We start from the raw sequence: 26,743 nt of genomic DNA on the forward strand, positions 1-26,743 counted from the left end.
GGTTGCCTAGCCACCTGTCAAGAGATTCTTCAATCCCTGCATTGCAGGGGGTTCGACTAGATGTACCCTATGTACTCTATGATTCTATGGATTGTAAGCTACCATGTCTGGTGTAGCCTAGGCCAGGGTTGGATCTGCCTGGTGCCTCCCATTTTTGGCATTATTGATGGCTGTAGCATCAAAGCCACAAACTACAAGCTTCTGTATGATGTACATCTGTACTCAGGCACTGTTTCCAGATTCTGGAAAGCAGGAACGGTACACGGAACGCCCAGACACCCCACATGAATCCTGGGACTCCTCAAACCCAAACAAGGAAGCAGTGACTCTAAAATTAGCTAAACGTGTTTTAATGTGCGTTGACTACAAAAGGCAGGGCACAGTCAGAATTCCAGGCCAGTGGAGAGAAATAGTTTCCATCAAATGTATGTATATATATATTAATCATAATAATTTTTTAATAAAAAAAACTAAGGCACAGGGGAAATAAAAGGAAGCTTCATGCAAACCAGTCAAGAAATAATAACAGGACCCAGTAAGGCATAAAAACATGTATTATAGCAGCCTCCCTCAGAGGTTGAATATACCCAAGTAAATAAATGTGGGGCCTACCCTTTTTTTTTCCCCAGAAGGGTGACAGCCACCAGCATCAGTCTGTGTCTGCATTGATGTTTGGTTTGTTTAAAAAAGTCTGCATATTTATATAGTTTGCTCCTTTCCACACCCCAAATATTTATTTGGCAGAACTAGGAGGAGCCTCTTGAGAGTCCCATGGAAGAAGATCAAACCTATCCATTCTGAAGGAAATCAGCCCTGAGTGTTCACTGGAAGGACAGATCCTGAAGCTGAGGCTCCAAGACTTTGGCCACCGAGAAGAGAAGACTCCCTGGAAAAGACCCTGATGTTGGGAAAGATGAAGGGCCCGAGGAGAAGGGGACGACAGAGGACGAGATGGTTGGACAGTGTTCTCGAAGCTACCAGCGTGAGTTTGACCAAACTGCGGGAGGCAGTGGAAGACATGAGTGCCTGGCGTGCTCTGGTCCAGGGGGTCACGAAGAGTCAGACACAATTCAACGACTAAACAACAACAGGAGGAGACTCTGCTATGTGGATTCCTCAATGACTAACAAGGGGTGATTCAGCAGCATCTCAGGGGTGACATACTGGCTCTCCTGGGCGAATTCTCTGATGGGACGCAAGACCGACACCCCCTCCGAAGGCATCTCAACGTTCCAGGAAATTATGGGGTTCCCCACCCCGACATGAATCCTCTGGTGCCTGTTTAGATCGGCTTTCCTATAGAACCTCTTCCCGCATTCCAGGCACTGGTATGGCTTCTCCCCCGTGTGGATTCTCTGATGGGAAGTGAGGTCCGTGTGCTGGCGGAAGTACTTCCCACACTCCAGGCACTGGTAAGGTTTCTCGCCGGTGTGGATGCTCTGGTGGCAAGTCAGGTTCTTCTTCTGGCTGAAGCTCTTCCCGCACTCCAGGCACTTGTACCGCTTCTCCCCGGTGTGGATTCTTTGGTGGGTGAGGAGGTTGGACTTGTCGTAGAAGCTCTTCCCGCAGTGGGAGCACATGAAGGGCCTCTCCCCCGTGTGAATTCTCTGGTGGGACGTGTAGCTCGTGATCTGGCTGAAGCTCTTCCCGCACACCAAGCATTTGTACGGCTTCTCGCCGGTGTGGACCCTTTGGTGCCTGGTGAGGTGCGGCTTGTCGTAGAAGCCCTTCCCGCAGTACGAGCAGACATAGGGCTTCTCCCCCGTGTGGATCCTCTGGTGAGAGGTGAGGCCGAAGCTCTGGTGGAAGCTCTTTCCACACACCAAGCACTGGTATGGCTTCTCACCTGTGTGGATTCTTTGGTGGATAGCGAGGCTCGACTTGTCGTAGAAGCCCTTTCCGCACTCGGCGCATTTGTACGGCCTCTCCCCCGTGTGGATTCTCTGATGCGACGCAAGGTTTGCACGCTGGGTGAAGCTCTTGCCGCATTCCGGGCATTTGAACGGCTTCTCTCCCGTGTGGATTCGCCAGTGAACGTTAAGGTCCGATTTGTGACTGAACCCTTTCCCGCACACCGGGCAGACGTTCCTCTTTGCTCCTTTCTGCTTTTCTTGCTGAATAGGAACTTTGGGGAAGCTGCTGCCCTGCCAATTAACTGATTCGTTCATCCACACCTCCAGCTGATTCCGCTCCTGATTTTTTGGCCCTTCGTGATTCCTGATTTCCTCTTCTGTCTCTTGATACTTGCTCCTTTCCAGCGACTCTCTGGATGGTCCCTCCTCATCCTTACTGGGCCACCCATCACCTTCTGGAATAAAGGAGAGGAGCCTGGTTAGAAAGGGTGGAAAGCTGATATATAATGAATTGAAGAAAATGTTTAAAATGACATTTGTAAAAAAACCAGAAGCGTTTCTGTTAGGGACTGTAGGACAACACCTGCCAAGGAAAATAAAGAATTCGTTTATGTATGCTACAGCAGCGACGAGAGTCTTGATAGCACAAGGATGGAAGAATGAAGAAACCCGACAAAAGAACAGTGGCAAGAGAAATTGATGAACTATGCAGAACCGGCTAAACTGACATACAAACTGCGAGATAAGGACAACTGTGACTTCAAAGAAGAATGGGAACTTTTTACAAATTATCTAGAAAGACAACAAAATGAACTGGACTCCTTGGCAGGTTTTGAATAAACATACACAAATTTATTGATGGTTAATATAGTAGATAGATAAATATAAGGATTTATACAATTTTACAGTATGCAGAGAACAATATGTGCTGAGAAATCAGAGAGGAGCTGAGGGACGTCTCTGGGGGGAGGGTATGTTGGGGAAGTGGGGGGAAAGGGGAAAAATAATGAATATGATATGTATTGATATTTTGTTATGTTGAAATTGTTAATATTTTATTTTTTTTAAAAAAAGAAGAAAGGGCGGAAAGCTTTTCATCAAACCAGATTCACTCCCATAGAGACGAGGCTGCACATATGTGGTTTAGTCAAGGCACATCAGGTTTATCCAAACCAGTGGATTCAAGGTACTGTGGTGCCTCTGGATACGCTAGAAAGGAGATTCCGACTAAACTTCAGAAAGAGCTTTCTGACAGTAAGAGTGGTTTGACTGTGGAACTGTCTCCCTCGGGAGGTTGTGGGCTCTCTCCTTCCTTGGAGGTTTTTAAGTAGAAGTTGGATGGCCAACTGTCATGGATGCTTTGGCTGAGATTCCTGCACTGCAGGGGGTTGGACTAGAGAACCCTTGTGGTCCTTTCCAACATTCAGGCTTCCTCAAATGAATCCTGGGAACCGTATTTTATCATGGGGGCTGGCAACTGTAACTCTGTCAGAATGAAACGGCTGTTCTCAGGATTCAAGGGAAGTCCTGCGCTTTGAATGTGTGTTCTGAATGCCCGTTTTCAATGGATCTGCCCTTAGAGGTGTTGTGTATAACTCAACAGAAGCGGGTTCCTAGACTCTGCTCCCTTCTTTATCATTTAATAAAATAATCTCTTTAAACTAAAATTATCGTTTTAATAAAATGAGAAGTACATCGTCATGCAACACATAGTTGAACTATGGAGCTTGTTCCCACGGGAGGCAGTGATGCCCATCAATGTGGATGGCTTTATGGAGGTAAAGGCTATTAAATGAATGGGATTCATTTATTAAATAAATGAATGGCCCTGAATGGGAAACCTGGACATCTAATCTTCCTTGCTGTATTATACTGTATTGTTTTAATTAGTGTTTTTATAGTTGTTCTAATTTTGAGTGGAGTGCCCTACCTGGGTGGATGGAGCAGCCAAGTAATTTCGTTGTCCCCGAGAGGGGGCAATGACAATAAAGATATTATTATATTATTATTATTATTATTATTATTAGCTACTTGCCATTATGCTGCTGCTTCTAAGTACTAGTTGCTGGAAACGGCAGAGGGTACCTAAACTCGGAGCAAAGATTGATCCTTTAAGTGAATTCTTAATTCACCATTTTAACTAATTATTTGAATCTTCCTTGAACTGCATTTCTTGTACACAGATTATAGACTTATGCACTCAAGGCAATACAGAAACTGCTAAAGTAAAATAATAATATGAAATCCTTTACCCAGCAAGGCCACGTTCCGGGAATTCTCCAGCATGACTTCTCTGTACAATGTTCTTTGGCCTGGATCCAGCAGAGACCACTCATCCTCGGTGAAACACACAGCCACCTCCTCAAAGGACAGGGGACCCTGGAAGAAGAAGAAGACGTAGTACATGGTGTTCCCCTGTTAACAGGCAAGTCAAAGGAGAACGGTTGTTCTTCACTCCCAAATGCGGAGAGAGATGTTTGATGTGTGCAGGGGAAGGTAATTTCCCTACAGGGGTGATTTAATATAAAATTTTAAAAAATTATTGTGCTTTCCCAACAATAAATGCTCGTGTCAAAGCAGTTCATTAATAATAATAAAATAATAATAATAATAATAATAATAATAATAATAATAATTTATACCCCACCCATCTGGCTAGGTTTTCCCAGCCACTCTGGGCGGCTCCCAACAAAATAATAAAAACATGATAAAAACATCAAACATCAAAAACTGGGACATGAAGATACCAGGTAGCCTGACATCTGGCTGGTTGAGATTATAATGCACATCAGTCTCTGACTTTTGCCTTCTGGGTTTCTGGGGGTTTTCCTGTTGTTATTCTGTCTCTCACAGCTACAATAAACCTACCATTAAAATTATGGACTGGTCATTTCTTCGTCAGAGGGCAAATGGGCAAATTTAGCAGGGGATCAAATACTTTATCCCCCTCACTGTACACACACAGTTTTGATATCAATCAGTCTCTCCCTGCCTTGCAAATATTTTTCAACGATCCTTTCCTTACCTGAGCCGGCTGCACAGCAGCTGCTTCTGCTCCGCCGTTAAGAGACCTTTCAGGGGGTGGCGGTGATGTCATCCCGTTCCCTGTGAAGAGGTGGTGGAGGCAAAATGTGGAAAGCAGTAGTACGTCAGCGAACTGTGGGTGAATTCCAGGCCCCCACAAGAGGAGAAGGGGAGCTGGATTTTCTCCTGGGAACTTTGCACCCCCACCAAGAAGGGATCCGCCCTTACCCGGTAACATGTTCCATGGACGATCCTCTTGGTTGATTACCCCAAATAACGGGACCTGACAGGTACTGGGCAGGCCAAACTCTGTCTTGGGGGAATCGATGATCACTTCCAGCACCTGAAACAGAAGCAAGGGTCCCATGCAGGGAAATGGGGAGGAGTTGAGAGAAGCAATACTGACCGAGGGACGGATTCATGCCTCCCTCCCCATAGTCTCTGCAAAACCCTGCTGAAACCAATGGGGCAGGGCGGAATGTCTGGGCCTCCCCACCCAGCGCATCGTGGATAACTATCTGGCAATCCATGGTGGCCATGCCCTGCTCTCCACGGTTGCAGCCAGCAGGGCTTCTGAAAAACAGCTGTTGGAAACCTCAGGGGGTGAGAGGGCTTTTGTGCTGTCCTGTCCTGTCCTGTCCTGTTTGCAGGTTTGCCACAGGCAAAGTCAGATGGCCTTGCCTGACCAGCGGAACAATCGGCCTCTAGAGGTAGTGAAATCTCTCCGTTGCAAGGAACTGCATGTCAAAATACAACCCCTCCTTTTAATCTGGAAATCCGCCATGATGGAATAAGACCGAGCTACAGAGTTATAAATAGTCATAGGGGGAGGTGAGCCCTTAATATGTCATTATATTTGTATTTCAAGTCTGATTTGGTAAATCTCCCCTGGAAAGGCTAATGTTTGATGCAACCGGTCAGGGGAAATTCATGAGCAGACGCCTAGAATTGTTTCATCAGAACTGAGAGAAGATGGCGGCTGCCAGCAGCAAAAATACTTTTGGATTGATTTGGCAGAAATACCAGCGTGTGGGGAGATGCTGCACGGACAGAGGGGTATCATACACAGAAAAACCCACACAGAAAAACATCATTTTACTTCGACTCGCTTGTGGAAACAACTCGGAGGCAGTGAAAGAAGGAAAACAACAGGAAAATGATAGAAATGACTATCAAAAGCAGCAGAGATATGAGATAATCAGAGCCCCCCCCCCGAACTCGAAGCATGGGAAGCCCCAACAAAAAAATTTTAATTCGGCAGAATATTTGGATTATTTGATATGTATATGTATAATTTGGAATATTTAATGTGATTTGATTGGATTGTTAAAATGGAAAACTTAATAAAAATTATTTAAAAAAAACAAAATACAACCCCTCCTTGGGTACAAACCCAGCTTCCTACAACTATCAGTGTGTTCAGCTTTCTCACCTGATCCTCTTCCTGCTTTCTGTCTTCCTCCTGGCTCAGGAGGAAACCTTCGGCCAGGGCCACTGCTTGGGAGCTGGTCTCCGGCCCACACTCCCTGACCCAGTTCTTCATCTCCGGGGGGAGGACAGCCAGGAACTGCTCCAGGATCACTAGGTCCAGCATCTGGGCCTTGGTGTGCCTTTCTGGCTTCAGCCACTGATGGCAGAGACGGTGGAGTCGAGTGCAGGTCACGCGGGGGCCCTCGTCCTCCGGGTAGCGGAAGTGCCTGAAGCGCCGGCAGAGAGTGTTTGAACTTACTGCTCCTTCATCCAGGATCTTCTGCCCTCTTCTTTTTTGGAATTCCCCAGAGTTCTCAGCCAAAAATGAGCCAGGGCCTTTTCCAGATGCCTCCCTTGCTGGGCCTGGAAGACCCATTTTACCTCCGAGATCCATCTCAGCTCCCTTCCAGACAAAAAAGTCTTTTTGCTGCAAAGTTCCTTCCATTCCCAGGACAAAGGTTGTGTGAAGAGGCCCCTGATTAGACTCAAAAGTCCTAAAAGGGTGCAATCCTATATGCGTTCACCTGGGAGCGGAGTCCTGTTGAAATCACCGGGGCTTACTTCTGAGTAGACACACGCAGGAAATGCACTGCTGGTCTACAGGCAAGCAGGTGAGTTTTAGGCAAAACAGGAGGCTTTCAGCCGTCAGTTCAAGATTCTCCCTTTGGAAAAGAAAATAAGAATGAGAGATTGTGTCACATATCGATGTACTGTTGTATTCCCTCACTCATAAATATTCCCTTTGCATTGCTGGGGGTTGGAACAGATGACCATTGGGGTCCCTTCTACAGTTCTATTATTAGAACGTGGCCACCGTGGCTAAGGGAGCTGGGCATGTTTAGCCTGGAGAAGAGGAGGTTAAGGGGTGATATGATAGCCATGTTCAAATATATAAAAGGATGTCACATAGAGGAGGGAGAAAGGTTGTTTTCTGCTGCTCCAGAGAAGCGGACACAGAGCAATTGATCCAAACTACAAGAAAGAAGATTCCACCTAAACATTAGGAAGAACTTCGTGACAGTAAGAGCTGTTCGACAGTGGAATTTGCTGCCAAGGAGTGTGGTGGAGTCTCCTTCTTTGGAGGTCTTTAAGCAGAGGCTTGACAACCATATGTCAGGAGTGCTCTGATGGTGTTTCCTGCTTGGCAGGGGGTTGGACTCGATGGCCCTTGTGGTCTCTTCCAACTCTATGATTCTGTGGCTGGTAGCCATTGACAACCCTCTCTACAAATTTATCCAATTCTCTTTTAACTCGATGCAAGTTGGTGCCTACTTCTTCCTGTGGGAGGGAGTACCACAGTTAAACTCTGTGCTGTGTGAAAAGGGGCTTCCTTTTATCTGTCCCGGACCTCCCAACATTCACCTTCACTGGACATCCAGGAGTTGCTGGTGTTGTGAGAGAGGAAGAACTCGTTCTCTCCTTTCCCACTTTCTCACCAGTTTATAAGCTTCTATCATGTCTCCTCCGACTCGCCTTTTCCCCAGACTAAAAAGTCCCAAAGGCTGCAACCTTTCCTTACGTCGCTCCGTCCCCTTGAACATTTGAGCTGCCCTTTTCTGAACCTATGCCAACTCTGTGATATCCTTTTGGAGGTGAGACGTGACCAGAACGATACACAGGATTACAAACACGGTCGCACCCTATATCTGTACAATGGCAAGTCCACTCAGAAGAAAGTGTCTTGCATAATCGCTTCTAGACCGCCCTGAGAGTCCTACCACCAATTTAACAGGTCAGTAACTCGATTTTTTAAAAAAATTGCTATTACATTTCTACCCCACCTATTCTCCAAAGAGCTCAAGGGGGTGTACACACTTTGCCCCCTCTCAATTTTTTCGTACGGAGCCCCCGGTCGTCTCACGGACTATTGACCTGTACACCACTAATCCGCTGCCACCAACCAGGTCCTCCCCGGTAAATCACTTAGTCTCAGTCAGGTTCCTAAGTTAACAAAGAAGAGTGTAGTTTATTGCAAACACAAACTTTAACTGCATTCAAAACGTTGTTGCTCTTTACCTTCTTAGTCTTATTTTATCCTGTCTCTTCCATCTATTCTACCTCCCCTCACCCAAGAACCAAGGGCACTAACTGTCTATTTCCAACTGCCTGCCAACTGCTTTCCCAACTGCCTTTCCCAACCAACCCACTAAAACCAAGCTGGGCTAAGCCTTTTTATAAACAGGTAGGCTCCGCCTCCAGCTTTCCTATTGGTCTACATATTAACTCTTTCCCTCCCCCTGTACAGACATTTTCAAATGAACGGGCAAACGCCACACCTCACAACAACCTTGCAGGGTAGGTCAGCCTGACCGACCCAAAGTCACCCAGTGGGCTTTGTGGGTGAGCAGGGATTCGAATCCTGATCTCCCATGTCCTAGTCCAGAACACTAACCACTACTCTGCGCCGCCTCTCAGGCAGTGCGATGTGAGCACTCCCCCAAGTCCAAGAAAATTATTTATACAGTGGTACCTTGGTTCTCAAATGACTTGGTTCCCAAACACCAAAAACCCAGAAGTAAGTGTTCCGGTTTTCGAACATTTTTCGGAAGCTGAACGTCCAATGCGGCTGTCGGCTATTGTTTCCGGGGCTCATGCACCAGTTTTGAGGCTTTTCCGGTGAATTTGTTTTTGTGACTGCGTGGAACCCAGTTCAGCTACTGAATGATTGATTGATTGTGTGACTGCGGAAATGGATAAAAGCGATAATCAACTCAGGTAAGGAAAAAATAATAATTTTAATTTATTGTTTTGTATTGCAAAATTTGTATAAGGAAAATAATTTTAAAAAATATTATTATTTTTTTAAAAAGAAGCTACGAACATGAGTTTGACCAAACTGCGGGGGCTTAGACCAAACTGGCGCGCTCTGGTCCATGGGGTCACGAAGAGTCGGACACGACTAAAACAACAAAAACAAGCAAGTAAGAGCTGTTTGAGGGAGGAAGGGGCTAACTCTCTTTCGCCCCCATGCCAGGGATTCCTCGCCTGGGGTTCCTGCGGGGGGTTGGGCTGGATAGCCCCTGGGGGGCCCTTCCAGCTCTGTGGGCGGTTTAAAACACGCAAAGGAGGAGGCGCCCTGCAAAGCGGGTGCTCCCCCAAAAGGCTTGCCTGGCAGAGTGGCCTTGTCAAGGAGGGAGGGGGGCTTCGGCGAGACGGGGGCGTTTCTTTTCCGGGGGGGGGAGCTGGAAAGACTTTCCCCTTCTCCAGTTGCTTCCCAAAGAACCCTTCCTCCCCCCCCCCTCCCGCCTCAACCCGGAAACCCCCCCATCATTTCCACCCCCCTCCCAAAAAACCCCACATTGCAAACTCACCCGAGACCCCCCACCTCTTCCTTCCTCCCTCTCTCTGCTTCTATCTCTCTGAGTTGGGGAGGGAGGAGGGCAGGGGAGTGAAGGGAGGAAGTGACGTAACCCCATCTCATTTCCTCCTCTCCCTCTCCCCCCCAAAAAAAACCCTCTCTAGGACTTTGCAGCACGTGGCTTTAACCCTTGCAGGGGCGACCAGCAAGTGGCGCCTGTGCAGATTACCCTCATTTTGTGCTTTTGCTGGTAGCTTTTTCTGTGGGGGTGGGGAGGTGCAAGCCAAGGGTTACGCCGGCGTTTCCTAAAACTTTTCCACTGGCCTGGGTGCCCCGAAAGCGATTTGCAAAAGAATAGCACAAGGAGATTTAAGAGCAGCAGCAGCAGCAGCAGCAATGAATTGCACATTTATCCCAAATCCAATTTAAATTATTTCGTTTAATTCAACAAAACTGATGAACTACCACTGTTCAGTAGTGGAAGACGACAATGTGATTTTATGTGAACTGTGTTGCTTTTATTGTTGTTGTCCGCTCTGAGCCCAGCTTCGGCTGGGGAGGGCGGGATATAAATAAAATTTTATTATTATTATTATTATTATTATTATTATTATTATTAACAATAATTACAGGATCTGATAGTGAGATATAGTGGGGTAAGGTCTGGGGGATGCCATGTACAGAAAAGGCTTGCAGGGCATGGAATTCCCTTGTCCGGTAGGACTAAGCCGGAAGCCTTTGAGAAGTTTTCGAGACATCTCATTTAATATAGTAACAGGGCAAATCTGCCACACACACCTTGAAAACAGCCTCGGTAGACGCATGGAATATGTGAAAACAGTGTCGTTGATATTATTTATGCTTCCCATTTCACCATGGATGTAGCCGGGGGTGGGTGGGGAGGTACAGGGGCGTAGGAAGTGGGGGACGGAGGGGGCGGTGCGCCCTGGGTGCCACTCTTGGGGGGTGACAATATTGCCCCTGCCTCCCCCCAGCTGTAGAGAGGCCAAGGGTGCACGGCATCCATATGGGCTGCCGCTCGTGCGTGCCATCCTTACAGGCTGCCTCTCACACAGCGACCGTATGGTGTGCCATGTGCGCGCACTCCATGCGGGATGCCACACATGCGCAGTCCGTACAGGATGCCACTCGCATGGCAGCCTGTACGGTCACCGTGCCTGAGCGGCAGCCTGTACGCTCTGTCACAAGAGACCAGGGCCCTGCGGGACTTGACATCTTTCCGCAGGGCCTGCAAAACAGCTGTTCCACCAGGCCTTTGGTCAGGGCGCAGCCTGACCCCCTTCCTCTGGCAATCTGCACAGAATTTTGCTTATTGCTTATTGGTTGCCATAAATTTGGTTTTAATTAATTTTTACAATGAAATGTTTTTAGAATCGTTGGATTATTTTGATTGTTGTTAGCCGCCCTGAGCCCAGCTTTGGCTGGGGAGCGCGGGATATAAATAAAATTTATTATTATTATTATTATTAGTATTATTATTATTATTACAGACTGCACATGTGTGGCAACCTGTCTAGACTGTGCATGCGCAATCCGTATGGGATGCCGCACATGCGCACTCCGTATGGGCTGCCCCGCCCTGGGTGCCGGAGAGGGTTCCTCTACCACTGGGGAGGCAGCTCCCTCTCCTAAATCAAGTAAAAAGAAATAAAAATGCTCAACTAAAAGTAGAAAACACAAAAAGATTTTGACTTATTTTTCTGAGCACTTAGGGTCAAAAGAAAGTAATATAAAACAACTGTTGTTGAGACATTTCATTCTGAATCTGCTAGACAAGAGTCAGAGAGAGGATGACGACAGGTGGGTGTCCTGCCCCGCCCCAATCCCAAAATCCTGGCTATGCCTTTACCGCTTTTTCTGTTCTCAGAGCCAGTGTGGTGTAGTGGTTAAGAGCGGTAGTCTCGTAATCTGGGGAACCGGGTTCAAGTCTCCGCTCCTCCACATGCAGCTGCTGGGTGACCTTGGGCCAGTCACACTTCTCTGAAGTCTCTCAGCCCCACTCACCTCACAGAGTGTTTGTTGTGGGGGAGGAAGGGAAAGGAGAATGTTAGCCGCTTTGAGACTCCTTCGGGTAGTGATAAAGCGGGATATCAAATCCAAGCTCTTCCTCCTCTTCTTCTTCTTCATTTCTTATGTTCCTAGCACCAGTGCCAGGCTATTTTGCACCCTAGGCGAGGCTAACTACTTGCACGCACGCACACACCCCACCCCCAAAATTTGCTAACTTCAGTTTTCAGAAACAGGTGTCTTGTAGCGAGAAAATGAAGAGCACAAAACTTGAAATTGCCAAGTTTATTTTAAATTGCCAGAGTAAGTAGCACAGCAAATACCAAAGAAAATCTTCTAGCGCACAGACCTTGCAAACTGTGGTGTTAAAATTCAAGGCACTTTAAAAGTTTCCGTTTCAGGCCCATCAAAATCTCACTCGGCCTGCCTGTTCCTTTGCAGATTTTGTCACCAATTCCTTCAGATCCAGTGCTGATGCTGTGTGTGTGTGTGTGTGCGCTCAACAGATGAAATTGCCAAGCCGACGAATCTCTTTAGCAACAATGCTTTTAGAAGTTTGAGCTTTGAGAAACTTGAGTTCAAAATACACAAGAAAATTAAAAAGTTGCCTGAAATTTGTAATCTGTAACAAAAAACTAACCTGTAACTCAGCCCTCCCTCCCCAGCCTGGTGCCATCCAGATGTTTGGGACTACAACTCCCATCAGACCCTCCTCTTGGCTCCATCTCAGCATCTCTTCCTGGGATGAGGAACGGAGGAGGGCAAAGAGGCGACCCAAGGAAGGGCTTTCCCTGCCAGCTCCTCTTCCTGGCTGGCCTCAAAGTAGCTTGGGGACAGCGTCAGATTTAGGGTGGTGCAGATGATTCCCCCACACAGGGCAACAAGCTGAGGGGGCGCATAATAATAATATTTATACCCCGCCCATCTGGCTGTTGTTTCCCCAGCCACTCATGGCGGCTCCTAACAGAATACAGTCATACCTCAGGGTACAGGCACTTCAGGTTGCGTTTTTTCGGGTTACAGGCCGCCGAAACCCAGAAGTACTGGAACGGGTTACTTCCGGGTTTTGGCGGTCGCGCATGTACAGAAGTGCTAAATTGCGCTTTGCGCAGAAGCACCGAATCGCAACCTGTGTGAGTGCAGACACGCCGTTGCAGGTTTCGAATGCTGCGGGTTGCGAACGTGAATCCCGCATGGATCAGGTTCGCAACCCGAGCATCCACTGTATTAAAAGCACGATAAATACATCAAACATTTAAAACTTCCCTAAACAGGAAAATATATATATATATAAAATATATACAGTGATATATACAGTGATACCTCGGGTATATACAGTGATACCTCGGGTCTGTTCTTAACCTGAAACTGTTCTTAACCTGAAGCACCACTTTAGCTAATGGGGCCTCCTGCTGCTGCCGCACCACCGGAGCCCAATTTCTGTTCTCATCCTGAAGCAAAGTTCTTAACCCGAGGTACTATTTCTGGTTAACGGAGTCTGTAAGCTGAAGAGTATGTAACCTGAAGTGTATGTAACCCAAAGTACCACTGTAAACCTATATTTGGGCAGCCCAGGGCCTCCATACACAGTGTCCAGGATTACGCTCCGGGGAGGCCACTTTGGGGCTGCCAACACAGCGGTTGGGCTTTACCTCTTGAGACAGGCGGAGGCCAACAACAACAATTTATTTGTGTGCCTACTCAAAGTTAAGCCCTGGGCAGACAGGTGATTGAGTTCCCACAACTATGACATGGTGCACTTGAGAGCATGTGCAGAGTGAAATGGGGAGGAGATCGGTGCCTGTTGAGGAGATCTATTTAAAAAACAACGGTACCAAAAGGAATTATTGTGAAATAAGAAATATATTTTTTTTGGGGGGGGTGTCAAAATTTGCCTCCCTTCAGGCTCCATATTGCCAAAGTCTGTTCCTGCTTGGGGTGCCATGGTGGGCAGCCATGGCAGAGCAGAAAAATCCTTGCCAATGAAAAAGCACCCTGGTAAAATGGGCAAAGATCTATAAAAAATATTCAGACCTTTGTTGGAGATGTAAAGCGGAGGTGGGAACAATGCACCATATGTGGTGGGGGTGTAAGGCGATTAAACAGTTTTGGATTAAGATACATGAAGCGTCAAAAGGAATATTTAAGAGCACAATTCTCAAAAAGCCAGAAACATATCCGTTAAGCTTAATAACCAACGATATCCCCAAAGATAAAAAGAATATATTCCTCTATGTGACAGCAGCGGCTAGATTACTAGTGGCAAAAAATTGGAAAACAGGAAAAAAATACCAGAATTATCAGAATGGTGAATTAAGATCTGTGAATTTATGGAGATGGCAAAATTAATGGCATCCATTAGGGGCTGCCCCAAGCAAAAAAATTAAGAGAGAGTGGGAGTGTGTTGAGATATATATGAAAAAATATGGATATGGAAATTAAGTTTAACATAAACATGAAAGGAAAGACTCGCAAGGATACAAGATGATATTATAAAGGATATGGCTATTAAGTATAAAGGTAAAGGGACCCCTGACCATTAGGTCCAGTCATGGCCGACTCTGGGGTAGCGGCGCTCATCTCGCTTTATTGACCGAGGGAGCAGGCGTACAGCCTCCGGGTCATGTGGCCAGCATGACTAAGCCACTTCTGGCGAACCAGAGCAGCGCACGGAAACGCCGTTTACCTTCCCGCCGGAGCGGTACCTATTTATCTACTTGCACTTTGACGTACTTTCGAACTGCTAGGTTGGCAGGAGCAGAGACCGTTTACCTTCCCGCCGGAGCAGTACCTATTTATCTACTTGCACTTTGACGTACTTTCGAACTGCTAGGTTGGCAGGAGATAACTGCTAACACAACAAGAAACAATAATACAATTGCCAATAAGATCTCACATGGGGGAGGAGAAGTCGGAAGTGGGGGAGGGACGTAGAGGGTGGTACTTGGAAAATTATTGGGGGGGGGAAGAGAAGGGAAAAATAGAAAAAGCACCCTGGCGAACAGACTGTTGCGGAGTGAAACATCCTCAGGCAGGAGCAGGAACAGGATAGAAAGTTATTTTGGGCATTGTAGGGGTGGAGTGTGTGTGTGTGTGTGTGTGTGTGTGTGTGTGAACTAGAAGTGTCCTCTTACCCAAGAGGCTGCTAGGGTTTCCCCTCTCGCTTTTGTGGGGGTCACCAGGTCCAGTGCCCGAGATGCGCAGAGGGAACAGGGTGCTGGTTAGAGAGCTGTCCCCTTTTTTGGGTACGTGGGGTGGCCTTCTTCCTAAGTCCCCAGGTTCCACCAAGATGTGTATTGGTGGATGCAGGGATGACCCCCACCAGCTGTCATTCTTCTGCTGTGGTGGGAAGGTAAATGGCGTTTCCGTCCGCTCTGGCCTCCGCCATGGTTTAGCCATGCTGGCCACATGACCCGGAAAGCTGTCTGCGGGCAAACGTCGGCTCCCTCGGCCTGGAAGCAGAGATGAGCTCTGCACCCCATGGTCAGATTCAACTGGACTTAACCGTCCAGGGATCCTTTACCTTTACCTTTTACCTCCACTAAAAACCCATGAGGGGACTCACACTGTTTCTGGGGAAGTGCCAGAGCTCTCAACTTTCCACCAGTCGAACATGATTATCATGAACCTGTTACAGCGGTACCTCTGGTTGCGAACGGGATCCATTCCAGAGGCCCATTCACAACATGAAAAGAATGCAACCCACAGTGGCGCGTCTGCGCACACGCGGGTTGTGATTCACCGCTTCTGCACATGCCGTCATTTTGCGCATCTGCACATGCGCAAGCGGCGAAACCCGGAAGTAATCCTTTCCAGTACTTCCGGGTCACAGCGGGACGTAACCTGAAATAACGTAACATGAAGTGGACGTAACATGAGGTATGACTGTATAACAGAGCACTAGTGAGATGGACCCCTGCCCAATATTCTTGTTTTATTTATTAGACAATTAATTTATGAAATATTAACAGTATAAGAGGGGTTCAAGATTACTCTCTGCATATAAGATGATCTGAGTCTTCCTTGTTCCTTTATTGCAATTACAATGGGAGTAATGCAGCTGTTCCTATCATACTAATCTAACCAACCCTGCTTCCAACTCTCTCTACCAAAGATCAAAAATCACCTACCGTATTTTTCGCTCTATAGGCCGCACCTTTTTCCCCTTCAAAAATGAAGGGGAAATGTGTGTGCGTCCTATGGAGCGAAGACGCCATAGCCCCGCTACCCTCTCCCGGCTGGAGAGGTGACGCGCGGCTATGGAAGGAGCCTCTATAGAGGATAGCAGCCTGTTTCCCGGGCGCGCTGAAATCAGAGCGCCTGGCACTTCGGGAACACACCTGCAGCCTAGACAGCCTGCCGCCCGGCGCAAGGAGCGCCCTGAAGCAGAGCGCCCCTCGTGCCGGGCAGACATCCGCAGCATGGGGAGCCCTGACGGAGTTCCCCGCAGGGCTCCCCACGCTGCGGATAGCAGCCTCGCGCCGGGCAAACATCCGCAGCGTGGGGAGCCCTGCAGGAGCCATAGCCCCGCGACCCTATCCCGGCTATGGCAGGATCCTCTTTAGCCGCGCGCCACCTCTCCAGCTGGGACAGCGCGTGAGGGACTAAAGAAGCCATAGCCCCGCGACCCTCTCCCAGCTAGAGAGGTGACGCGCGACTATGGCAGCAGCCTCTCCGCTGCGCCTTTCCGCTGCTCCCTGACCTGCTCTTTGGGGCTAGTGGTGAGCTTCCCCCCGCCAGCCCCAAAGAGCAGGTCGAAAGGAACCTGAAGCCTGAAGAGCGAGAGGCATCGGTGCACACCGACCCCTCTCGCTCTCCAGGCTTCCAAGGTAGCTGCCTGAACGCACCTTAAACGGCACCTTGTTTTAGAGCGGGAAAACAAGAGGGGGGAAATTCTCCCCCTCTCTGCGCAGCGCCTCCTGCCGCATCGCTGAAGGGGCGCTGGGCAGAGAGGGGGAGAATTTTTTTTCATGTTCTCCCCCCTCTAAAACAAGGTGCGTCCTATTGTCCGGTGCGTCCTATGGTGCGAAAAATACGGTAACTCTCATCGCATGCCACTCACCACCAGCACTTCAGATTCACACTCTCCCCCTTCCTAACATTACATTGCATCTTATATTATACCTACTATTGTAGGACGTTATCTGCACATTTTAAATATGCTGTAAGCTGCCCAGAGTGGCTGGGGGAACCCAGGCATATGGGTAGGGTATAAATACTAAAATAGTATAATAATAATAATAATAATAATAATAATAATAACAATAATAATACAAGTTTATATACAAATACCAGAACATCTATGCATTTAACATTTAAAGGTAAAGGTACCCCTGACCATTAGGTCCAGTCGTGGACGACTCTGGGGTTGCGGCGCTAATCTCGCTCTATAGGCCGAGGGAGCTGGCGTTTGTCCGCAGACAGCTTCCGGGTCATGTGGCCAGCATGACTAAGCCGCTTCTGGCAAACCGGAGCAGCGCACGGAAATGCCGTTTACCTTCCCACCAGAGCGGTACCTACTTATCTACTTGCACTTTGACGTGCCTTCGAACTGCTAGGTGGGCAGGAGAGGGACCAAGCAATGGGAGCTCACCCCGTCACAGGAATTCGAACCACCAACCTTCTGATCAGCAAGCCCTAGGCTCTGTGGTTTAGATCACAGCGCCACCTGTGTCCCACCATTAAATAAATAACATTTATTTCCCCCTAATTAGGTTCAATGATGTGAAGAAGAGTGAACTCTAAGGGAAACATGTTTTACACTCCAGACATCTAAATGATTTTGCACCTCTGAGAGTCTGTTGATGTTTTCTAAGTGTCCCACTATAAGTGAAGCTCCTTCTGCATTCCATACATTTGAATGGTTTCCCCTCTCTGTGAGTCCATTGATATTTTCACAGTGCTCCACCAAGTTAAGATTTGTCCCCACTCTGTATTTAAAGGGTTTTATCCCTATGTGGATGGTTTCTTTCCCATGTGAGTTTGCTTGTGTTGTCTAAGGTTTCTTTTTTGACTGAAGGTCTTTCCACATTCCATACATTTAAATGGTTTCCCCCCTGTGTGAGTTTGTTGGTGTTCTCCAAGATTTCCAGTATCAGGGAAGTTCTTCCCGCATTTCAATGGTTTTTCCCTTGTGTGAGTCCGTTGGTGTTGTCTGAATGTTGAACTAAACGTGAAGCTTTTCCCACAATCCACGCATTTAAATGGTTTATCCCCGGTGTGAGTTCGTTGATGTTCTCTAAGGTTTCCCTTCTGACTGAAGCTCTTTCCACACTCTGTACATTTAAATGGTTTCTCCCCTGTGTGAGTCCGCTGGTGTTTTCTAAGTGTCCCACTTTCAATGAAGCTCTTCCCGCACTCCATACATTTAAATGGTTTCTCTCCTGTGTGGATCTGTTGATGTTTTCTAAGTGTCCCACTTTCACCGAAGCTCTTTCCACACTCCATGCATTTAAAGGGTTTCTCCCCTGTGTGAGTTCGTTGGTGTTGTCTTAGGTTTCCATTCTGACTGAAGCTCTTTCCGCACTCCAAACATTTAAATGGTTTAACCCCTGTGTGAGTTCGTTTATGTTTTCTAAGATTTCCACTATAAGTGAACTGCTTTCCACACTCCATGCATTTAAATGGTTTCTTCCCTGTGTGAGTCTGTTGATCTGGAGTAAGGAGGCCCTGTAGAATTCTGACTTTCTTCTCCATCGTCTGCTTTAGAGTGCAGGAAAATAGAATCCTGTAGGTGTTTTAAGGAACAGAACACAGGAATGTGACAAAAATCAAGTGCAATTAGCATATTGTCTTATTTTAACATCTTATACATCCCCCCGCATCCTCCCTATGTCCCACATGTTTAGGAGATTACCGTATTTTTCACCCTATAGGACACAGTTTTTCCCTCCAAAAATGAAGGGGAAATGTGTGTGCGTCCTATGGGGCGAATGCAGGCTTTCGCTGAAGCCTGGAGAGCGAGAGGGGTCGGAACGCCGCCATCCCGCTGTCCCCAGACCTGGTTTGGAGGCTGGCGCTGGGGAGAAACGCGCTTCTCCCTGCCGCCAGCCCCACAAGCTCGGGGGACAGCGGGGAGGCACAGCGCCGCCATCCTGCTGTTCCCCGACCTGGTTTGGGCTTCAGGCAGATATCCGCAAGCCGTGGGAGCCCGGCGGGAAGTCGCGCCAGTCTCCCAAAGCTTGCGGAGAGCTGCCTGTTCTGGGGGCTGGGGTCGGGGGAAGCTCCCCCCCCCTCAAAACTAGGTGCGTCCTATGGGCCAGGGCGCCCTATGGGGCGAAAAATACGGTAATGTTAAATAATAGTAATGCATCATCAACCTTTCATAATCCTATTTCTCAGCTTCAGCGTTCCTAATGCAATTTTTCATCCTCTGCCTTGCATGATATCCTTCATCTCCTGGGCCACATTTTAACCCCTTTATCCCCTAGATCTTTATTAATCACCTGCACAGTCCCTTTCACCTCAGTACAGTGGCACCTCTCGTTGCGAACGGGATCCGTTCCCGGAGCCCCATTCGCAACATGAACAGAACGCAACCCGCGTCTGTGCGGGTTGCGATTCGCCGCTTCTGCGCATGCGCGTGGCGTCATTTTGAGCGCATACGCATGCGGTGAAACCCGGAAGTAACCCTTTCCGGTACTTCTGGGTCACCATGGGATGCCACCTGAAAAGATGTAACCTAAACCGAACGTGACAAGAGGTCCATAGTAGGTCCATAGTAACCATAGTGACTGTAGGTCCATAGTAACCATCTTGGGATACCCAGGTCTGAGTCACTTCTGGGGACTGTGGTATGGGTCTGTCAGTGAAATAGTGGTAAGGGTTGGTGCCTGGGGACGGCTAAATGAGTGCTCAGGAAGGAAAATGTTCTTGGATCTGGACCGCTCCTTGTCAGCCTTGCATTGCATGGGAAGAGCTGGAAATGCAGAAGGAAAGCGGGTTTCAATTTAGGGAATCTGAAACTGAAACACCCACCCCAATTGTTGTTTATAATTATGATGTGCCACCTGATCTTATGTTCATCTTGTGACACTGGAATATTCCAGTGGAAATCCTCTGTGCAGGCCTCTCTCACGTTCCTTTTTCCTTTGGAGTGAGTGGTCAAGGATTCCTGGATGAACCACCTATGGTTCAATGGGGAATATGTATGGCACTGGAAAACCTCGATATTAAATGTCAATATAAGGAGCCCCCGTGGAACATGTGTCCTCTGTATCCATGGGGCCTCTTTTATAGGACTCACCCTGTATAACTGTACTTAATGGAAACTTCAACCTTGGATATATAGGATTGATTCATTCATGGGATGAAGCTGTTAACTGTTATTTCTGGAGGCACAAATTTATTCCTAATCTATCTTAAATACCGTATTTTTCGCTCTATAAGACGCACCAGACGACAAGATGCACCTAGTCTTTGGAGGAGGAAAACAAGAAAAAAAATATTCTGAATCTCAAAAGGCAGAACAGCAAGAGGGATCGCTGCGCAGTGTAAGCAGCAATCCCTCTTGCTGTTCTGGCTTCTGGGATAGCTGCACAGCTTGCATTAACTCCATAAGACGCACACACATTTCCCCTTTCTTTTTTGGAAGGAAAAAGTGAGTCTTATAGAGCAAAAAATACAGTACATTGATAGCATTATGTCACTGGGTGCTGGGGCAGGGGTAGTACCTCTCGTGGGGGACATATAAGGCTTCCCACCCTGCACTCAGCTCTCTCCGGTGAGCCCTAGAAGCTGGCAGCATGCAACAGCGGACACAACCCAGGGAATAGTTTTGATTGGCTTACTAAACCTGTTGAGGATAGTCAATGGGTCTCAAACCCTTAGGGAGTTAGGGCTTTCCTCTGTATGTGAAGACAAGTTCTGGTGGATTTAGCGGATGACACCAAGCGTGGATCCAATGGTCAAGAAAGTGGTTTCTGCACATTATTCCAGGTACACTCCAACCAACAGCACACATCCCCTAATCCTGAAACCATTTAAGCCCTGAGGCTGCTGCCTTGTGAACCACGCACCATTTCAGTAGGAGTCCTTCGGTTATCCCACCTTCTGGCCATGTTACCCCTCCACCTACAGAGGAATTATTTATCTGAATCCTAGGGGCTGGGAATCCTGAGTGGGGAGACAGCTGTTGGCCCTGCTAGGGGGTTTCTCCTTGGCTGGTCCTCGTGAGAGGAGGATGCTGGACGCGGTGGGCCGTGATCCTAATCCAACAGGACTTTTTTCATGTTCCCACAAACTGAAACAAGACCTACAAGATACAGTCTCCCGGGCAAGAGGAAGGACTTACATCTCAATTGGTCCAGGAAAAAGATCTCTGTATTTTTCTGTTTCAAGCGAGGAGTTGATCTCAGACTTGCAGACCAGAGTCTCTCCTGTTTGGAATGAGTACAATGGAAGTGCCATTTATGTCACTGTAAAAGTATTCTGTTGAAGAAAGTTATAACAAAGTAGCTGGTGTCCCGTTAAGAGCTAATAAAAGTATGATGGTCTCAGCATTTGTGGGCTGCAGGCTGAGGATGTGGACCAGGAAAGCTCACGCCACCATTAACCTGCGAGTCTCTTTGTAGATTTTCCATAGTTATTTTGGAATTCCTACTGCAATTATCGGCTCATGAAAAGTTACGGATGGAGTAAATTACACGGTTGCTGTAAACTATCACCCCCCACATAAACTCTCACTCACATACAGTCTGTAAATTTGGCAAGCCCACACCCCTTTCCTGTAATACTGGCAATTCCAGGCCTGCAGATGCACAGCCCTGGGTGTAGAGCCTCCAGCCACAGGTATTGCCTATCACGGAAATGCCCCAGACTGGGGCGGATTATGGATCTTTGTATGCTGATAGATTGTATCTCAGTTTGTAACCCACTCTTACATTACCTGCAAAAAATAAAAGTAATAGAAATGCTTTCAGGATATACTTGCGGATAAACCCTGAAAACCTTTCTATAGCATCCTTCTCGCATGTTCCTGGATTGGTATATATACATCATCAGCACCACCACCAACTAACCAGCTTTTTCTCCTTTCTATAGCATCCTTCTCCCATATTCCTCAATTGGTGTATATATACAGCAGCAGCAGCAGCAGCACTATCATCGATTAACCAAGCAGTGGAATGGGAGGCTGAGAGAGAGGAAGAGGTCTCTGCCTACTTCCTGGGCGGGGCTTCCAGAAGCAAAGAGCTGCTTTGGAGAAGGCCTCCTCCTCCCTCCCTCCTCAGGACCTTCCACCTTTTTCTCTCTTCTGCTCTCCAAGGTGGACCAACGGTTTGACTATTTGGAAAACTCAGCAGTGGTGTTTCCTTCCAATTTGCATTTTCTAAACATAGCATTTCAACAAGATTATCAATTTTTGCGGTTTGATGAACCAGAAAAGATCCATTTTTGCCCTTCTCAATTTGCATGGATAAGTAATTTTTAGCTATGCCTAATTCCACCACTGAGCCAGACATCCTGGAGAGTGAAGTCAAATGGGCCTTAGAAAGCACTGCAAATAACAAGGCCAGTGGAAGTGATGGTATTCCAGGTGAACTATTAAAAATTTTAAAAGAGGATGCGGTTAAGGTGCTACACTCAATATGCCAGCAAGTTTGGAAAACTCAGTTTGGAATGACCAGAGGACTGGAGAAGATCAGTCTACATCCCAATCCCAAAGAAGGGCAGTGCCAAAGAATGCTCCAACTACCACACAATTGCACTCATTTCACACGCTAGCAAGGTTATGCTTAAAATTCTACAAGGAAGGCTCAAGCAGTATGTGGACCGAGAACTCCCAGAAGTGCAAGCTGGATTTAGAAGAGGCAGAGGAACCAGAGACCAAATTGCAAACATGCACTGGATTATGGAGAAAGCTAGAGAGTTCCAGAAAGACATCTACTTCTGCTTCATTGACTATGCAAAAGCCTTTGACTGTGTCAACCACAGCAAACTATGGAAAGTTCTTAAAGAAATGGGAGTGCCTGATCTCCTCATCTGTCTCCTGAGAAATCTCTACGTGGGACAAGAAGCTACAGTTAGAACTGGATATAGAACAACTGACTGGTTCAAAATTGGGAAAGGAGTATGACAAGGCTGTATATTGTCTCCCTGCTTATTTAACATATGCAGAATTCATCATGCAAAAGGCTGGGCTGGATGAATCCCAAACCGGAATTAAGATTGCTGGAAGAAATATCAACAACCTCAGATATGCAGATGACACAACCATGATGGCAGAAAGTGAGGAGGAATTAAAGAACCTTTTAATGAGGGTGAAAGAGGAGAGCACGAAATATGGTCTGAAGCTCAACATCAAAAAAACGAAGATCATGGCCACTGGAAAAAAACGAAGATCATGGCCTTCAGGAAATCAGCCCTGAGTGCTCACTGGAAGGACAGATCGTGAAGCTGAGGCTCCAATGCTTTGGCCACCTCATGAGAAGAGAAGACTCCCTGGAAAAGACCCTGATGTTGGGAAAGATGGAGGGCACAAGGAGAAGGGGACGACAGAGGACGAGATGGTTGGACAGGGTTCTCGCAGCTACCGACATGAGTTTGACCAAACTGCGGGAGGCAGTGGAAGACAGGAGTGCCAGAAGATTCAGACACGACTAAACACAACAATGCAGCTGAGGATCAGTGGGGAGAGTATTGAGCTTCCAGGGAGGAAAGAGTGGGGGAATCAGTGGACCCCCCCCCTTTATCAGGCATCTCCCTCTGGTCAATTTGAACGAGTGGGCAGGAAGGAGAAGCCAAGGCAGACCCACCAGCGGAGATTCCTCCTCCGCTGCCCAAGGATGGAGACATCTCTCCAAAAGGAAGAGTCTCCCTCCCTCCCTTCCTCCCTCCCTCCCTCTCTGCTCTGCTGGGCTTCTATCTCCCAGGGATGCTGCCATTCCTCCCTCAGCCCCCCAGTTTCCTCTGCCCTCCTCCCTCCGTCCCCAGAGACCCCCTTGGCACCGCTCACCCCTCGCCCTCTGCGCACCAACCTCTCCATCCGGAGGAGCCTCCCAAGACGGGCAGGGAGGCGGGAGAGGGAGGGGGGGCTCTATCCAGCCCTATTTCACTTCCTTTAACCCTTTCGTGGACTCCACTCCTGCGCCTTGAGGGATTCCGGCCAGGCGGGGAAGGGCAGAGAGCGGGGCGCCTCATGTTTGGGTCCTGGGATCAAATCCGGGGGGGGGACCCCGTTGGTGGGCATCACGTTTTCCTTCTCGCAAAGGCGCCCAAGGGGTGCAGGGCTGCCGAGAATGGCTTGAGCCCCCGGGGAAAAGAGACTCGTGCGGAGGGGAGGGCGCTGCAAAGGAGATGGCAGCTGGAGTGCACAGATCGGGGGCCTTGAGCACCTCCTGGACCCCCAGGAAAAAGAAACATGGGTGGGTGGGGGGCTGCAAAGGAGATCCTGCCACGCAATCCCTGCAGGTGTTGGGCCCCCGCTTCGCAGCAGGATTGCGGGGATCGGAGCCCCTGCTTATGAGGCCCAGGAGAGGGGCTTTTTTGCGGGCAGGGGTGAAACTAGGCTGGATTTCCCCCGAGTCAAAGACCAAATTGGGGATATTTGCGTCCCCACTGATACGGAAGGAAGGGGGGGCACCTTTCCTCACCTCCTCCTCTTTGAAAGGGGGCCCGAGGCGATGACCTCGACGGCGCCCAGCTCCTGAAACCTCACACTGCTGCACAAGCACCACACTATACCCCTTAACTTTATAAAATTATATTCTTCCCTCCGGACTCCATGATGCTACCCTCAGCGCCATAATCCTCGAACCGACAGGTCACGTACACAGGAAAACCTTAATCCTGTCAGATGGTCCAGTCAAGCCCTTCCTCCGGGCAATGCTAGGTAACGGGCGATGATATCTGTGCCATTGTCTTGCCATCACCTGTACTCAGGAAACGTTTATGCATATCTCTTTACTCTATGCAACCCCTACCTTACTGAAGTGCTGATCTGTGTAATCCCACCTCTTGTGATGTATTCCTGACGTTTTCTGCACTGTATTCTGGGACATGGAGGGAGTTTCAAAAACTCATGTCACCCCTTTCTCACTGTTCAATCTCGCCTTGAACCTGTTGCGCAATAAACTTGGATCTTCTGCTGTTTGCTCCTGTCTCCGGCTGAGCGCATTTTCCTCCGCAGGGACCCACGGACTTAGTCCGATGAGCTGGGTGGCAGAGCAGCCTCGCACCCAGATTTTGCCGTAACACCACAAAGACATCCTCAACGGCGCCCTGCTGGAGGCGTCACCTGGTGCAAAAAACAGCCGCCACCCCCGGCTGGCCACCCCCCTAGCTATGGCTCTGTTCCCGGGAGGGGTCTCTGTCTTCTCCTCTTTCCCTTCCCCCTAAATCGCCCCCTTTCCCCCCGCAGCCTCCTTACCTCTTTGTCCTCTCTGGACCTCCGCCTCCCTTGCTCGCTGTTCCGGTGTCCTTCCCCCCAAAATAAAGCGGAGTAGGGGGGTGGGGGGAACGAGTCAACCCACACCCCTCCTCCCCTTCGGAAAACCTCCCACTTTCCCAGGGGTCCTTTGGGCCCCCTGGAAACTTCCGACCTATAGACACTTCGGGTTCCTTGTCGAAGGCGCGCGCCTCTAGAGCTACGTTCGCAGAGCAGCCCTTGCCTGTGTTGGGATGGAAACAGGAAGAGATGGCGCTGCCTCTGGCCTCCTGCTCTTGGCCCCTCCTCCCCCCAAGTCGCCTCTCTCCCCCCAGCGGAGAGTGGAAATGGGGGCGGGAGTGGGGGGCTGGCTTCCTAGTTGTGTGTGAGCTGATGGATTTATGTTTCCCTCCACAGCAGGGTGGCAGCTGCACACTTATTTCCCGTTACTTACTTTTGTTATTGTATCATTTTAATAGAGTTAAGTTGAGGGTCTTACGGAGACTCTTCCTGGCTCCTCAAAAAGGCCAGAAGAAGAAGGAGGACATAATCCATGTCTGCTTAAGACTGGGCTAGGTAATAAGGAGGCAGTCATAAGATGCAGGAGGGACACGGGTGGCGCCTAGGGCTCGCGGATCGCATGGTCGGCGGTTTGAATCCCCACGGCGGGGTGCGCTCCCGTTGCTCTGTCCCAGCGCCTGCCAGCCTAGCAGTTCGAAAGCACCCCCGGGTGCAAGTAGATAAATAGGGACCGCTTACTAGCGGGAAGGTAAACGGTGTATCTGTGTGTGCTGCGCTGGCTCGCCAGAGAAGCTTTGTCACGCTGGCCATGTGACCTGGAAGTGTCTGCGGACAGCGCTGGCTCCCAGCCTCTAGAGTGAGATGAGCGCACAACCCTAGACTCTGTCAAGACTGGCCCGTACGGGCAGGGGCACCTTTAATAAGATGCAGGGACCATGCAATTATTTGCATAGTTTAAATAATATACGTATATATGTATGTGTGACTATTATTATTTATTTAAACAATGAAACATCAACATAAAAAACTTCCCTAAACTGGGTTGCCTTCATAAATACTGTATATATCAATATTTGTTTTCTAATGATTGTTTTTCCTATGTCTATAGCAGTTGTCTTCAGGGGCACAGTAACCCCTTTCAGGACCAGGAATTCTCCAATCTTGCCTGCCCCGTCCCCCAAAACAGTACATCTGTCTTGTCAGGATTCAACCTCAATCCGTTAACTGCTATATATCCTGCAACTGCCTCCAGACACTCACACAGGACTTGCACACCTTCACTGGTTCCGATTTGAAAGAGAGGTAGAACTGGGTATCATCCACATATTGATGAACACCAATCCCACCCCCTTGAAGATCTCTCCCAGCAGCATGTGGAAGAGGATGGAACCCTGTGGCACCCCACAAGTGAGAGCCCAGGGGTCCAACACTCATCCCCCAACACCACCTTTTGGATACGACCCAGGAGAAAGGAGCGGACCCACTGCATAACAGTGCCGCCAGCTCCCAGCTCCTCTACACGTTCCAGGAGGTTGTTGTGGTCAATGGTATTAAAGGCCTCTGAGAAATCCAGCAGAACTTTTTATTGAGGGTGAAAGAGGAGTGCGCAAAAATATGGTCTGAAGCTCAACATCAAAAAAACGAAGATCATGACCACCTCCTGGTAAATAGAAGGAGAAGAAATGG

At 48.4% G+C, this 26,743-nt stretch overlaps 3 protein-coding genes across 7 annotated transcripts in view; all 3 read right to left on the reverse strand.

The window, feature by feature from the left end:
* Positions 1-334: 334 nt before the first annotated feature.
* Positions 335-9,995, reverse strand: LOC307208291 (uncharacterized protein). Of its 2 annotated transcripts, none has more exons than XM_079962958.1 (6): positions 9,659-9,995; positions 6,310-7,009; positions 5,106-5,220; positions 4,879-4,958; positions 4,106-4,232; positions 335-2,308 (listed from the first exon to the last, which is right to left on the reverse strand). In XM_079962958.1, the coding sequence occupies exons 2-6, from the start codon at positions 6,790-6,792 to the stop codon at positions 1,104-1,106; spliced, it is 2,010 nt and encodes a 669-aa protein (XP_079819084.1). In that variant the 5' UTR covers positions 6,793-7,009; positions 9,659-9,995; the 3' UTR covers positions 335-1,103. The 2 variants fall into 2 exon arrangements, with proteins under 2 accessions (XP_079819084.1, XP_079819083.1); XM_079962957.1 differs by lacking the exon at positions 9,659-9,995 and adding an exon at positions 8,818-9,104.
* Positions 9,996-15,587: 5,592 nt separating this feature from the next.
* The window catches only part of LOC307207930 (uncharacterized protein), a 50,332-nt gene continuing 39,176 nt past the window's right edge, over positions 15,588-26,743 (reverse strand). For all 4 annotated transcript variants that reach the window (XM_079962264.1, XM_079962263.1, XM_079962265.1 and 1 more), the window contains one exon: positions 15,588-15,765. The gene's annotated coding sequence lies outside the window, so the exon portion shown is untranslated. The remainder of the gene's footprint in view (positions 15,766-26,743) is intronic.
* Positions 16,976-23,747, reverse strand: LOC307208986 (uncharacterized protein). The gene is made up of 3 exons (XM_079964053.1): positions 23,649-23,747; positions 20,966-21,050; positions 16,976-18,400 (listed from the first exon to the last, which is right to left on the reverse strand). Coding segments are annotated over exons 2-3 (777 nt in total). The 5' UTR covers positions 20,968-21,050; positions 23,649-23,747; the 3' UTR covers positions 16,976-17,625.

The sequence above is a fragment of the Podarcis cretensis genome (assembly GCF_951804945.1).
Source record: "Podarcis cretensis genome assembly, chromosome: 2".
In the NCBI taxonomy this organism is placed as follows: Eukaryota; Metazoa; Chordata; class Lepidosauria; order Squamata; family Lacertidae; genus Podarcis; species Podarcis cretensis.